This window comes from Otolemur garnettii, unplaced genomic scaffold, assembly GCF_000181295.1.
Source record: "Otolemur garnettii isolate 467f Iridium unplaced genomic scaffold, OtoGar3 scaffold00029, whole genome shotgun sequence".
NCBI classification, from domain to species: domain Eukaryota; kingdom Metazoa; phylum Chordata; class Mammalia; order Primates; family Galagidae; genus Otolemur; species Otolemur garnettii.
The window spans coordinates 13,087,496-13,102,739 of record NW_003852424.1 but is presented as its reverse complement, the minus strand read 5'-3'; the positions used below and the strand labels follow the sequence as shown (position 1 = coordinate 13,102,739).

The 15,244-nt window shown below is 53.5% G+C and overlaps 2 protein-coding genes across 2 annotated transcripts in view; both read left to right on the top strand.

The window, feature by feature from the left end:
- SHC2 (SHC adaptor protein 2) overlaps window positions 1–3,772 on the top strand; it is a 30,683-nt gene extending 26,911 nt beyond the window's left edge. The window contains exons 11-12 of the mRNA XM_003788671.3: window positions 769–1,079; window positions 3,636–3,772. Of these exons, the coding sequence (XP_003788719.1) occupies window positions 769–1,079; window positions 3,636–3,764 (440 nt within the window). The 3' untranslated portion in view covers window positions 3,765–3,772. The remainder of the gene's footprint in view (window positions 1–768; window positions 1,080–3,635) is intronic.
- An 8,052-nt stretch (window positions 3,773–11,824) lies between these two features.
- C2CD4C (C2 calcium dependent domain containing 4C) lies at window positions 11,825–13,165 on the top strand. The gene has a single exon (XM_012804455.2). The coding sequence runs from the start codon at window positions 11,897–11,899 to the stop codon at window positions 13,163–13,165; it is 1,269 nt and encodes a 422-aa protein (XP_012659909.1). The 5' UTR covers window positions 11,825–11,896.
- Window positions 13,166–15,244: the final 2,079 nt, after the last annotated feature.

The window sequence follows — 15,244 nt, the reverse complement described above, 5'->3', positions numbered from 1 at the left end:
AAAAAAAAAAAATCCTTGGTCTGATTCACCCACTGGAGCCATGTGGTCATCCCTGAAGCAGTCTCTGCCCAGGAGGGAGAGATGGGTGTACTCGTTGGCCAGGCCTGGTTACCTGGGTTCAGCCTGCATTAGGGGGTGAGGGTCCAAAGGGCCCAGAACTGCAAGGAGGCACCCAAACCATTGACAGAGCAAGGGCCCATGGCCGGGGTTTGAATTGTGCTGCTTCCTGTCTCCAGAAACTCCCCGCCCCATTTTACAATGAGTGCACTGAGGCTCAGAGGGGAAGTGGCCTGTCCAGTGTTGCAGAGGCACTCTGGGTACCTTAGAAAGCCCACAGCAGAACATTAACTGAATCTCTTCTAAAGTTAGAACAGGAAAGGGATGTCTGCCATCACCATGGGTATTTAAGGCTATGTTGGAGGTCTTGGCCAATGCAATAAGGCAAGATAAGAACACAAGAAGCCAATGTAGCAAGACAAGAAAAAGATGTGTAACCACTGGGAAGAAAGAAACACTGTCATCCTTTGTATGTACTTATAAAATCCAAGCCTGTCTTTAATTAATGAACCAGTAAGGCCAGGAAACAAGTCAGCAGGTACCAGGTTGAGAGCACCGTGAGCTTAGCATGTCCCATGGCTGAGCTTATTGTGAGGCCTGATGCACAGTAGGTATTCAGTCAATATAGGCTACAATCTTCCCACCTACTCCTCCCTTCCCACCAGGCTCTTGCCCAACCCCCATTTCCAGCACTCCTGTCCTTGCCTGTAGGACCCTTTGAGGACGCCCTAAAGTTGCATGAGTGCTCAGTGGCAGCGGGCACAACGGCAGTCCCCCTTCCATTGGAGGACCAGTGGCCTAGCCCCCCCACCCGCCGGGCCCCTGTTGCCCCCACGGAGGAACAGCTTCGGCAGGAACCCTGGTATCACGGCCGAATGAGCCGTCGGGCAGCAGAGAGGCTGCTTCGAGCTGATGGGGACTTCCTTGTACGTGACAGCATCACCAACCCTGGGCAGTATGTCCTCACAGGCATGCATGCCGGGCAGCCCAAGCACCTGCTGCTTGTGGACCCTGAGGGCGTGGTAAGGTGGGCACAGGTTGCAGGGTGGGGGATGGGGGAAACCTTAAAGGGTTATGAAGCACTTTTACAGATTCTATTCTCCTTGACCAGCTACTGTAGAATTACAAAGTATTTTCCAGTTTAAAAATAATTTTGGGGTTTACGAAGGATTTCCTCATCTATGAAGCATGTTTTGTTTTTTTTTTTTTGAGACAGAGTCTCACTATGTCGCCCTTGGTAGAGTGCTTATGGCATCACAGCTCACAGCAACCTCAAACTCTTGGGCTTAAGAGATTCTCTTGCCTCAGCCTCCCAAGTATGTGGGACTACAGTTGCCTGCCACAATACCTGGCTATTTTTTTGTTGTAGTTGTCGTTGTTTGGCAGGCCTGGGCTGGGTTCGAACCCCCAAGCCCCCCAGTGTATGTGGCTGGCACCCTAGCCACTGAGTTACAGGCACTGAGCCCTATAAAGCATTTTGAGGTTTATAAAATCTTTTCCAATTTCAAGGCCTCTGGGGATTTACAAAATTCCATATTTCATCCATTGTAAGACACACTTTCTCACATTTATCATCACTAATGCATCTTGCAAAACAGTGCTTGTATTTGAGTGATAAATATGGTGTTTTCAGTTTCTGATGTTTTTAGGGTTTACAAAGCATGTTTCAATTTAAAGGAGTCTTAGGGTCTTCAAATTACTGAATTGCTTCAATTCTAAGACATATGCCTTCCTCTGAAATCTGGATTTCTTTTTAACCATCAATTGCATCTTTGGACTGCATCATTATTTAGTAAAGAGGTTTTTCTCCCTTCTCTCCTCCTGGTACCCACAGTAGTGATACATCTTGGTATTGCTTTGAGCCAATGAAATTTAGTCATCACTAGTATCTGAAGCATTTTCCAATTTAGAAGGAGTTCCAGGGTTTATGAAACATTTTCAAGCATTCAAGGGCCTTAGGCTTCCTGGGTTATTCCCAGGAAAGAAGGTGCTTGCGGGGGGGGGGGGGGGGGGGCAGGGGGCTGGGGGCTGCAGTTTTCTCAGAGTTTACAAAGTGCTTTTCTGCCTGAGAACAACTGGATCTGTAGGACAACTTTCAGGTGCCTGTGTATTGTCTCTGAAGCACACTGGGGCCCTGCCTGGCCTAGGCGACACCATGGGGAGGGGTAGACCCTGGCTCCAGCTGCCTGTTCTCCCCACTGCCACCATCCTCTTCCCTGTTTCAGGTCTCCCTGTTCCCTGCCTAACTTCTGGCCTGGTCTGGATCCCTGGGGTTAGATCAGTGGTTCCTACACCTGGAGAAACTTTAGAACTCCCACTAAAACATTATTAAAATTTAGATTCCCAGGTCCTCTGGGGCCATGGAAACAGAGGATTTTGCCTCAAAGCTCAGAAATGTACATTTTCATATGTTCCCCAAGTGTTACATGCCCAGCGGGTCCAGCACTGTCTATGACATTCTCAGCAGCTGTGGGACACGGTGTCTTTCTGTTTTGTGTCCATTTCTGGCACTCAGAGATACTAAGGTGTTCTTATTCCAAGATGCCAATGGTTTTTGGATTTGGTGATACTGATTTTATATACTCTTGGTATGTATCTCCAAGATTTCAGGCGTGTATTTGTTTCCCACGCTGCCCTACCAAATGACCACAAACTAGGTGGCTTAAAACAGCAGAGATTTGTTCTCCCACATTTCTGGAGATGAGAAGTCCAAATCAGGCCATTGGCAGGGCTGGTTCCTTCTGGAGGCCAAGAGGGAGGATCTGTCCCAGGCCTTTCTCCAGCTCTGGTGGATGACTGCAGTCCTTGCTGTCTTTTGGGTTGTGACTACATTGCTCCAATCTCTGCCTCCATCTTCACATAGCCTTCTTTCTATGTGTCTCCATATTTAAGTTTTTCTCTTCTTATAAAGATACCAGACTTAGGGCCCACTTGGATAATCCAAGATGCTCTCATCATGAGATCCTTAACTTGATTACACCTTCAAAGATATTTATTCTAAATAAGATCACATTCATAGTTTCTAGGGGTTAAGACCTAGAAATATCTTTTTGGAGGACACCATACAACCTGCCAGAGGAAGTATGACTCTGTTCTGGTAGTTTTGGAGCCTATGTCCATCAATGCTTCTGGAATTCTCTGATCTAGTGGCTCTCAGACTTAGGCATCTGTGAGAAGCACCCAGAGAACTTGTTAAAAACACATTTCTGGGCTGGGTGCAGTGGCTCACTCCTGTAATCCTAGCACTCTGGGAGGCTGAGGTGGGATGATCTCTTGAGCTTAGGAGTTTGAGACCAGCCTGAGTGAGAGTAAAAATATAAGAAGATTAGCTGGGCATGGTGGTAGGTGCCTGTAGTCTCAGCTATTCGAGAGGCTGAGGCAGGAGGATCACTTGAGCCCAGGAATTTGAGGTTGCTGTAAGTTAGGCTGAGGCCACAGCACTCTAGCTTAGGCAACAGAGTGAGACTCTGTCTCAAAACAAAACAAAACAAACCATGTCTCTGAGTCAATAGGTCTGGGGCAGGTTTGAGAATTTGCCTCTTGGACAAGCTGGTGATGCTGATGTCTTGGTTGTGTAGGTGAGGACAAAGGACGTGCTGTTCGAGAGCATCAGCCACCTGATTGACTACCACCTGCAGAATGGGCAGCCCATCGTGGCTGCCGAGAGTGAGCTGCACCTGCGTGGCGTGGTCACTCGGGAGCCCTGAGCAAGGTGTGTGGCTGCTGGCATTCAACCATTTTCCAGGTTCTTTCCTCATTTTAAAAACTGAGATACAATTCATGTATCATAAAGTATATTCTTTTAATGTGCATAATTCAGTGGCATTTAGCACTTCACAATATGCAACCACCACCTCTAATTCCAAAATATTCTCATCACCTCAAAATGAACTCCAGTCCCCATCAGCAGTTACTCCTCATCCCAATCCCAGCCCTTGCACCCCCAAATCCACTTCTGTCTCTGTGGAACTGCCTGTTCTGGACATTTCATATAAATGGAGTCTCACACTGTGTGTCCTTCTGTGTCTGCTTCCCTCACTGATCACTGGTCCTTAAGGGCTATCCACATTGTAGCCTATGTCAGAGCCTCCTTCCTTTTGAATTCCTAAGTGATATTCAGCCACATTGTGTTTGTCCATTCATGTGTCGATGGACACAGGTTATGTCCACTTTCTAGCTGTTTTGAACAATGTTGTGTAAATGTGCATGTGCAGATGTTGATATGGATGTGTTCTCACTGCCCTGGGGTGGGCACATACCTAGAGTGAAACTTCTGGGTCCTGGGGTAACTCTGATTAACTGGAGATGAAAATCGCCTGATCTTTATGGATGCTGCTGTATGCTGGGTGGCCAGGTTTCCTTTCCAGAGGAGACATCATTGGTGAACATTGGAGGAGGGGTGGACATCGCTGGTGAGGGCAGGTGGACCTGGGGCAGGCAGGACTGGACTGTGAGCTGAGGCAGAAGAGACGCTTTTGGTGCTGGGGAGGGACAGGCAGGTCTGAATGATTTTAGGATCTCTGTGGGGTTCTGGGGCAAGTTGGAAGTAGGAAGTCCAAGCAGGAGAGGGTGCAGCCATGGGGGAGTTGATGTGGAATCTTCCCAGGGCTGAGCTTCTGGGCAGGTTGGGGATGCTCTTGGGTCCCCAAGGCAACAATCTCCTTCCTGTGTTCCCCACCTAGCTCTTCCTGCCCACAATCAGTCCAGCTGTGGTTCTGTGAGCTATCCAAAATGGTCTGCAACATGGTGGGTCTGTGTATTCTGTGACCTCAGAATAACACAGAAAGCAGTAATGACACCTGCTGTTGGTTCTGAGACAGGTGCTGGGATTAGCATGCTGGCTTTGCAGAAGAGGAGATAGTACAGGGAGGTTGGGGTATTGCCAGGATCAGACAGCAAGAACAGCGAGGCTTGGACTGGGGCCTGACCTCTCTGCCCTGAGTCTGTGCTGCCTGCAGCTGAGGTTTGGAGCTTCTGGAGATTATAGGCCTCTGGTTCTAAGGAGGCTGAAGAGTGGACCCAAGCCCAGGACCCTGGCTGTTGTCTCAGCCCTGACCTCACACCCCTTTCTGCCTGCAGGTGATGGTTCTCATCTGGGCTCCTGCTGCCCCGTGGCCTTACAGCTCTCAGCCTTTCTCTCAGACCCTGCTCAGGCCAGAACTGCCGCTGTCTCTCCTTCCTACACATGAGCCTCTGGAATCTTCCTTCCTCCAGCCAGCCTTGGGCTAGGTAGGGCACCAGGCTGGGAGGTTGGGGGCCTAGGAGCCCTCCACCGGCGGAGTCCAGGATGCCCACTCTCTGCCTGGGTGCACATACCAAAGACAGAGCCTCCTCTCACCACCACAGAGCTCAGGGCAGAGAGCAGCCACCAGGCTGAAGCCCCGGCCTCTGGGCCCCATCTGCCTCAGGCTGGACCCAGTCTACACTTGTGGAGCCTGAGGGTTCCCAGCTCCCTGCTGTGGAAACCAATTCCTATCCCAGCTGGGCTTACTTTTCCCACCTGAGAAACTGGGTGCATGGTGGTCTTTCTGGGGGGAGAATTAAGGTGCTTTGGGGCTGTCAGATCAGGGTATGTGCTGATGCCAGGTCTGGGGTTGGGGGCAGCTTTGGGCTAGCTTGGGACAATGGGGCAGCCAGGCTGCTGAGGACAGCTGACATGGGGGCAATTATGAGCAGGAGGAAGAAGCATGTCGCTGCCCAGTTGGGGCTGTGCCCACGAGTCCCCCATCCTATAGCTGTCAACCTGGACTGGAAATTGAAATGTGTTTGTAATTAAACCTGAGAATGACCACAGGAGCATGAGACCACTTGTATACTTAGAGACCCTCACAGGGCTGGGGGCTGGGATAAGTCTCCCTGGAGGTGCTTGTGGGACCCTGATTTGGCCGCCCTAGGGTCCTGGACATGGAGAGAAGGAGATGGGGCTATGCATGTGCAGGGTATGGGGCCCTCTGCCCAGAACCCCTGCATCTCCTTTAGATACCTCCATTTGGTCCCAAGCTAAAGCACATGTCAAGCTCTCTACTAAAACACACCCTACTCTTATTTTGGAGACACCCTAGTTTATCTCTTGAGTGCACAAACCTCTCTTTTTCCAGAGCTGTATCTGACAAAAGCTTGTTTTTCTTTCCCAAGATGCCTCCAACTGGCCGTCGGAGACTGATCTCCTCAGTCTCTCATGTCTTGTACCATTTCTTTGGACATCTGCTCAACATCCCTACTTCTTTCCTATGCCCACTTCACTTTCAAACACCCTAACTCCTAATCCTTAGAACTGCCCTCATGTTACTTCTGAGCCTCTCTGTCCCCCAGACACCAGTTCTCCCCAGGAACCTCCCCTGACTTCTCCCACAAACATGGCAGCATCTCTCCCAAGAGGTGCCCAAGCCTGCTACATCCTGCTAAGGGCTGAGAGCAGAGGGGTCTGGGTTCTGGATCTGTGGGGAGGCCCTACCCATGCCCTGGGGGACATGTATGGGAAGGGTCTGGGGAGTAAAACTCCTCCCATCTGCCCTTACCTAGGACACAGCCTTCAGAAGGCAAGGCCAGAAGGGTACTTTGATGGCACATCTCATTTCAGTGACATAGAGACTGAGAGCCACAATCCATCCACCCATCTATCATTCATCATTAACCCTCCATCTACCATTACCATTAACCCACCACCCATCCATCCATCCATCTATCCACCTGCCCACCCATCCCTCTGTCTAACTATCAATCATTCTATCCATCCATTTCTCGTCTGTGCACCCACATATCCATCCAACCAACTAACCATTGATCATTCATCCTACTTAATGCTCAACACACCCACCCATCCATCCATCCACCTGACTGACCATCCCTCATTCCATTCCCTAGTCCATCTATCCATTCATCCACTTCATTCCATTCACTAGTCTACCCATCCACCCACCCTGTCACCTGCCCATCCACTCATCTATCCATCCATTCATCTATCCACATGACTAACCATCCATCATTCCATTCCCTGACTGAGCTATCCATCATTACTCTTATCATACATTCATCCATCTCCCACCATCTGTCCATCTACCCTTTACCCCCACAACACCCTTCAACATGCCTACATTGTCCTCTGGTGGGCAACCAAGATGCAATAGTGATCATAACAGATCTGTGCTTGTGGAGTTAACAATCAATTGACTTTAATCAGCAAATCACCACTAGATGTATGACAACTGTGAAAGAGATCCCAGGAAACCCAGGAGAGTTTCTTTGTGGCAATAACATGGGGGCTATAATCAGAGGATGGGCCCCAGTGAAGAGGGGAGAGTTCTGGGTAGAGGAGATGGCATGTGGAAAGGCCCTGTGGTATGTGGTACCAGCACACTCAGGGAGTATAAATGGCCTAAAGTGTGGTCAGGTGAGATCAGAGCAGAGTGAGGGTGAGGCTTGGTGCCACGGAGAGCTGCCAGGGACACAGGGGTAATGTGCATGTATTCACAATGAGACAAGATTTTCCAGTGTGAAGAATGCTGCTGGGGACAGGGTAGGAACAGGGGAGGGGAGAGACGACTCCCTAGACTAGGGAGTGTGGAGAAAGAAGTGTCAGATTCCAGAGAAGTTGGGCTAGAGAGAGGTCTTGTTGCCCTTCATTTGTTCATGGATTCACAGCTCTGGGTCCTCCAGGGCCCAGGCTCTTCCCAATCCCTTGTCCTCTGTGAAGTCCTATTTACTGGCACTCTGCTGGGATCTGTGCTGAGAACCACATGAACTCAGGGTGCACAGAGTCTCTCCATGTTACAGATGAGGGAACAGAAGCTCATATTCAAAGACATCTATTCTAAAAAAAGATCACATTCACAGGTGCTGGGGGTTAAGACCTAGACATCTCTTTTTGGAGGCCATCATACAGTCTGCCACTATCAAGAAAACATCTTGATAGTTTTGAGCCTATGTCCATCCATGCTTCTGGAATTCAGTGATCCATTGGTTCTCAGACTTGGGTATCTGTCAGAAGTACCTGGAAAGCTTATTAAAACACATTTCTGAAAAAAAAGAAAAAGAAACTCCACATTTCTGAGTCAGCAGGTCTGGGGTGGGTTTGAGGATTTGCCTCTTGGGCAAGCTGGTGATGTTGATGTCTTGGTTGTGCAGGTGAGGATGAAGGCCATGATGTTGGAGGCACCTCCACCTTAGGAGGAGCCTAAGATTGGAGCCCGTCATCCTCTCATCCTGCTCCTGGAGCAGGAAAGGCTGGAGTGTCCTGGTGATAATTGGTGCCAGGGAGCAGGGCATGCCTGGCTCCAGCTGGGTCCCTCACACCTGTTTTCTGTACCTTTCTACTTTCCTAACTTTCTTTCATCACTCTGTCAATGATTTCTTCTTGCCTGGGGAGCCTTAGGTGGGAGGCAGGATTTTGGAATTTGCTATGGAACCTGCATGAGTCGCATCCTGTGTACCCCCCTGGATTTGGACAAGAAGGCAGGATACTGAGGTTAGGGCACTGGTACCCACCCTGCTACAGACCTGGATGTGAGTGACATATTTGAGTTCCCCCAGAAATCAGCCACTTCCTGTGCCTCAGTTTCCTCTAGCACCCTTCCATTGGTTAACCTGTGATGAAAGACCAGCCTGGGTTCCTCTGGGAGCTTGCTGACAGGCCTGCGCTTCGGATGGTTCTGACTTTCCCTCCTTTTCAGGGCTCCCAGATTAAGGCATATGCCCCAGGCTGCTCAGGCACTCAGTGTTTTCCCTGGAAGCAGAAAACACTTCCTGCAAGCCTGTTACCCTAGAATCCAGGCCTGGCTCCTAGGAAGCACACCGTGCTACACCCCACCTGGGGCACAGAGGATGAGATCCCCAGTATGAAGTTGCACAACTTGGCTGGGAGGGGTTGTGACTCATACCACTGACCCCTTCAGCTTGAGCTTGAAGCTGTGGCCTCCCCAGTCTTTGATTCTAGGGGGGCTGCAGGTCAGGGTGTAGGGGTGGTCCTGGGGCCTGCTGTGAGGGCTGCTGCAGAGTAAGAAGTACTCCTATCTCCCTGCCCCTGCCCTACCAAGAATGGGAACCATCCTTTGGGTCTCAGTTTCCCTAGCCCCTGGCTCCTCAGGCACCCTAGCCCCTGGCTGCTCATATCCCCTGTAGGGGCAGGGATGGGGCTGTGGTGAGTCAAGGCTCCTGGATTCACTTCAAGGCCTGGCAAGTGCCTCCCCCTGCTGAGACCCTCCCCTCACCAATACTTACCTGTTCGTCACACTGATGCTGTGATACAGGAACTGTCTATGTGCCTGTAGATGGAGGCACAGAAAGATTTGGATGCTTGCCTACAGTGACAGAGCGGGAATGCTGGCCCAGGACAAGGGTGGTGAGGAGTGAATCTCAACACCTCATGTCAGCAGGTGTCAGTGGCATAGTTCCTCTCCACAGGCTGGAGCCGTCTTTCTATTCCTGGGCCTCACCATCCTTGGATTGTGCAGTGGTGGAAGGTGACTCAGTGGGCCAAAGCCCTCCCTCTATCTCAGGCCTCATGCTGCCTGCTGCAGGAAAGAGCACTGTTCTAGGAGTCACCATCTCTACTTTGGTGCTCTTTGTCTGTTTGTCTATAAAATGTTTTCTGGAGCCCCCAGTATGGCTGGCTTGAGCCTTCAGGACACCACAGGGACAAGACAGCTACAACCCTTCCTCTTCATGGCTTGGGGCCCAGCCAACCAGTTTCCTGTGGGCATTCTTCACACAGCTAAAGTTGGGGCTTAGCGTCCTGTTTGGTTGTGCTGCCGCCTGCCCAGGCATCCTGAAGGCAGCAGTCAAGTGAATTGTTTGGTGTCTGCCTCCTCTGTGAGATTGTGGGGCTGCATCGTGGTTGCCCAGCACAAACCACGGGCTCATGGAGTTTGCTGGGTGGGCAAAACTGAGACAGGCCCCTTGAGGGAGTCACAGTTCCTGTGAGCCACACTCACCCCTTCTGGACGATAGGATCCTAACACCCTACTCCAAGGATGGCTGGGCTCTCCCTTGCCCCCTACCTCCTTAGCAGCTATACCAGCTATCATTCATCCCTGCCCCCATCTCAGTGACCTGGGGACATTCCCGGAATGAGGGAGGCTCCTGGACAATTGATAATTTAATAAAGCACCAGGCGCCTGTCAGCCCCAGGGTTTGTCCTGGTGATACATCATCTTGCTGGCCCCTCACAAGCCAAGGCTGGCTGGAAACTGGTCAGCCTTGGGTTCCAGGAGAGAGGACTGAGACTAGAGGGAAGCTAACGTCCAGGACTCAGTGAGGGTTGGGCTGCAGGTCCACCAACAGCTGGCAGGAGAGGGCTTGCTTGGTCTCAGGAGCTGCAGCAGTCTGGGCCCTCTTGGTTCCCCATCTGTGGATTGCATGGCAAGCCTTCTCCCTTTGTCTCTGCTGTCACACTCACATCCTGTTGTGTTTCTGTCCCAAGAGCCCCCAATTACAAATATATGACGTACCTGTGTTCTGTGCAGGCATCACCACGGACGGGGGCTGTATCCCTTCCTCTCTGTGGGACCTCAGGCCCAGGTCGCTGCCCAGCATCCAGTGGATGCTCGGTAAATATTGGCCCTTGAAATGAAGGAGCAGCCCCTCCCACCTCTTGAGGATTCTGCTGAGAGGATGTGCATTCAGTGGTGTCTGAGCGGTTTGGTCCTCATTTCTAGAAGGAAGCCCTCACCTTCATTATCTACAATTGGGGGTGTCAGTGGGTCTTGTCTACTGTGTCATGAGGGTCAGAGACCGGAGCTCTGGTGAGACGCACAGGGAGGAAGCGCTCACAACAAACACAGCTGCGCTTACTATTACTGCGATTGTTTTATTCTCCATCATTGGTCAGGAAAGCTGCTCGCCAGAGAAGTGGCCAGCTGCAAACGGTGAGGGGCGGCGGCCCTCTTGAGATGTACTGAGGCGCGGGGGCGGGGGGGTGAGTGGCAGATGTGACCAACACAAACCGCAACCACTGTTCCCCTCCGCAGTCCCCTTGACTTGGCCCTAGAGAGGGCCGTTTCGGTGACGCCCCGCCCGGGGCCTGAGAGGCGGAGCGCGGGCGCAGGCGGCAGTAATAGGAGGAATACGGCGGCGGCGGTGGCGGCGTTGGGCGGCTTCCCGCGGCCGCGGGTGAATGAGTCCGACTGCGCTGCCGCCGCCCGCATCAGAGCCCCAGCCACCCCGCGCCAGCCCCGCGAGCCGCGCGTCCAGACCCCTGCGCCCGCGGGAGCACCCCCAGCCTCGGGCCATTGCCCGGGCGGGTGAGTTCGGGGACCCGCCCCGTTCCGCCGGGGCTGCAGGGGCTGCGGGACCCCACCCCCACCCCAAACCGAGTCCGTGGGGGGAGTGGAGGGTCAGCTCGCTGCGCTGCCAGCTGCCATACTCACTGTCCCTTCCTTCCCCACCGAATTCCTGGTCCCACAGTCCAGGGAGAAGCCACAGGTGGGTGGGAGCTTGGGGGGCGGAGCTGGAAGCCCTGGGGGTCCATCCATACCCCCGGGTGTCCCCTTTGGGGACTGAGCATGGAATCTTTTGAAAAGCACGTTGAGATCCTCAAAAGGGGGGCAGGGGTGGAAGTGAGGCTTTTTTTTCCTGGGAGCTCCCCTAGGAGTCAGAGCACCACCCCCGCCTCCCTAGCTTAGGTGCTAAAAAGTTAAGTGCGATCTCTCTGGAAAGGGGAGAGACGAACCTGCCCCGCCCCTGTCCTGAGCCCAGCTGGGTGACCCGAGGGACCCTTCTGGCCCCTAAGAGCCAGGGCACTGTCTAGCCTCCCCTACCCACCTAGCAGCCAGGCCCCAGCGCCCGTCTCTTGCTTTTCTTCCCAGACGCTGCAACCCTTCCTGGCCTCTTGTTTGCCACCCCCATGAGAAAAACCAACATGTGGTTCTTGGAGCGGCTTCGGGGGACTGGGGAAAACGGAGCCGCTCGGGGTGTGGGGGGTGAGTCAGGGGACAAGGCCTCTAAGGGGCCCCTGTACAGCAATGTGCTGACACCCGACAAAATCCCTGACTTCTTCATCCCCCCCAAGCTACCCTCAGGCCCCCCAGAGGCCGAGGGACAGGCCATGCTTGGCCCGTCCACATCGGAACAGAACCTGGCCTCGGCTGTTCCCCGCCGTGCTCCCCGGAGCCCCCGGTTGCCTGCCAAGCTGGCAGCCGAGAGCAAGAGCCTGCTGAAGGCAGCTACACGGCATGTGATCCAGATCGAGAGTGCCGAGGACTGGCCTTCTGAGGAGGCCACCAATGCTGACCCACAGGCCCAGGGTGCCATGTCCCTGCCCTCAGTACCCAAGGCCCAGACATCCTATGGCTTCACCACGCTGGCTGAGAGCCCTCACACACGTCGCAAGGAGTCTCTGTTTCACAGTGAGCATGGGGCGCTGGCCCAGGTGGGCTCCCCAGGCACTGGGCGCCGTCGGGCAGGGGCCAAGGCCAATGGGGCTGATGGGGCGTCCAAGGAGGCTGGTGGGGCCCTCATGAGCCCCAGCCGCTACTTCAGTGGGGGAGAGAGTGACACGGGGTCCTCTGCCGAGTCCTCCCCCTTTGGGTCCCCTTTGCTTTCCCGGTCTGTGTCGCTGCTCAAAGGCTTTGCCCAGGACAGCCAGGCCAAGGTGAGCCAGCTCAAGCATTCTGTTGGCCGCCATGGCTCCCTGTCTGCTGACGACAGCACGCCCGACACCAGCCCTGGTATCCGCCGCCGCCTGACCCGCCGGGCCACCCCAGAACCAGGCCCTGAGTCGAGCCAGGTGCCTCGAGGGGAGCACACCATTCGGATGGGCCCAAGGGGTAGTCTGCGGCTGCTGGCTGAGTATGAGGCGGCCCAGGCACGCCTACGGGTGCGCCTGCTGGCCGCTGAGGGCCTGTACGACCGTCTCTGCGATGCCCGCAGCATTAACTGCTGTGTGGGCCTGTGCCTGGTCCCTGGCAAGCTGCAGAAGCAGCGCAGCACCATCATCAAGAATAGCCGCCATCCCATCTTCAACGAGGACTTCTTCTTCGATGGCCTGGGGCCGGCCAGTGTCCGAAAACTGGCCCTGAGGATCAAGGTCGTCAACAAAGGCAGCAGCCTCAAAAGGGACACGCTGCTTGGGGAGGAGGAGCTGCCTCTGACCTCCCTGTTGCCATTCCTGTAGGGCCTCCCACTACTGCCCCTCCACACTGCTTCCTAGTGGGCAGGTCTGTTGGCTTGGCCAGCCGCTGGGGAGGTGGGTCCAAACTCAGGCTGGGGAGGTGGGTCCAAACTCAGGCTCGGCTGGGCTGAGCCCTGATGCTGCAGCTAACATGAGTTTCCTGGGTCACTGGAACATGAATTTTTCTGAATTGAATTTTTCAGAGGAAGAGGAGGAGAAGAGCTTCTGGGGGCAGAAAAAAGGCCAGTTTGCAGGTCTGAACACCCACCTTTGTCCCTAGACACAGTCTTACCCCTTGACTCAGAGTTCTGGAAAGGGGTTCTCAGAGATCTGGGAATCTGGACAAGTGCCTGAGGCAGGGTGGGGATGGAGAGGCTGCAGGTTGGGGAGCTGAGCTGTGGCTTCCTTCCCCTTTGTTGCTGAATGCTATTCTCCCCATGGCCTTGCTGCTGCTCTATTCCAGCCAGGTGCTCAGAGAGAGCAAGTCCAGGCCCAGGCTTTGCCTAAGGTGGTCTGAGAGAGGCACTCCTGCCCTGGGGTCTGGCTGAGAGGGGTCAGACGAGGGTGTCCACCCAAACCTGAGGGCCGAATTCTTGCCCAGACAAAGGTGGAGAAGGAGAGCTGCCTCTAGGCTCCCAGCAGAGGAAGTCTTCAAACAGAAAATGAGGTGACTTGCTCTGGCCCACTGGGGAGCCAGGCAGCTCTCCTGCCACTGTTTTCCTCCAGTGCTGTCTCTACTTGATTTCGGGTGCAGGCCTGTCTGGCCACTCTCACTGCAGCATTTGGAGCCACCCTTGTCTGAGGGTCTTACTCTGAGGTCCTCAGAGACCAGCCTAAATTCCCCATTGCTCCTGTTCATCCTTACTGCTCAGAGCCCTTGGTAGCTGTGAGTGCCCCCATCACTGACTCCCATGTGTGTAACTAGGTTTGGGTGCTGGTAGGTGGGATCACAAAAGGACAGCTGAGGAGACCCTGGTCGTGGCTTTTCATGCTGCTGGGCAGCTGCGTGGATTCCATTGTTGTTATATGGGTCCTTGAATGATTTTTGTGGGGGTTTTCTGGCTCAGAATGAATCAGAAATGGCACGATTCAAAGCAGGGGCTCAGCCAGACCAGACCCTGTATCTCTCCCTGGCTACCTGCTAGGCCTAATGCACCAGGCACCCTGGGACATCCCTCCCTGTGCAGCATCACCCCCTTTGCCATGCTGTGTCCCTCCTGAGTAGATATCCACCTCCCACCAGGGGAAAGAGAAGGAGCTGGTCCCCTGAGGACTGAAGGAAAGACACACCTGTATACCCTGGAGATGTAGAATGAGGGGCCCTTAGGGCTACCCCTCTCTGTGCCTGGTGCTGTAGGGGCTCTCCCTTTTCTCTGAACCCTGGGAGCACCCAGGGCTATGGTGTGTCAAGCCTGGGGGCAGGGACAGCCAAGCCCTGTATGAAGTTAGACGCTTAGAACTCGGCACCACAGCCCCATCTCTCCCAGCCCCTGCTCTCCCGGGGATCCCACTTTCATATGCCCCTGCAGTGCTTGATATCTTTGTATTTGAAGTTGACTGTGGATAAATCTTTAAGACACCCCCCCCACCCTGTGTTTGTTTATAAATGCTGTTTTTAGTGCATTAAAGGTGTTTCAGGAACACAGGGGTGGAGGTCTGCTTGCTTGGCTGTTTAATAACAAGAGTTTTGCTGTAAATTCCAGGAAGGATGATGGGAAGCCTTCAAGCTCAGCAAAGTCCTTTCTCACCCCTTTCAGACTCTCTTGCTTGGGATGGAGGCAGGGCAGCAGGCAAGAACCCAGAACCCTATTGTGAGGATGGCTCACATTTATTCACAGGTCTATGTGTAGAGTGCGGTCCTAACTTCCATCTACATGAACTTCCACAGCCAGGGCCCCATCTTTCCCTTGGGCCCCCAGGACAGGGCCTTTCCCCTGCTATGACCCCAGGCTGGGCTGTTTTCTCTTCTTGTGTCCCCCATGGGGTCCAGCCTGTCAGGACTGTCATGAAGGTTCCAGGAGCTTTTGTGTGGAGTTAGGGTCTGAGTAGCCCCCTGCCTGCTGACAGCCTGCCAGATGAGCC

Excerpts from the sequence above, each read along its gene's own strand:
- C2CD4C (XM_012804455.2), top strand. The coding sequence starts at position 11,897 with ATGAGAAAAACCAACATGTGGTTCTTGGAGCGGCTTCGGGGGACTGGG.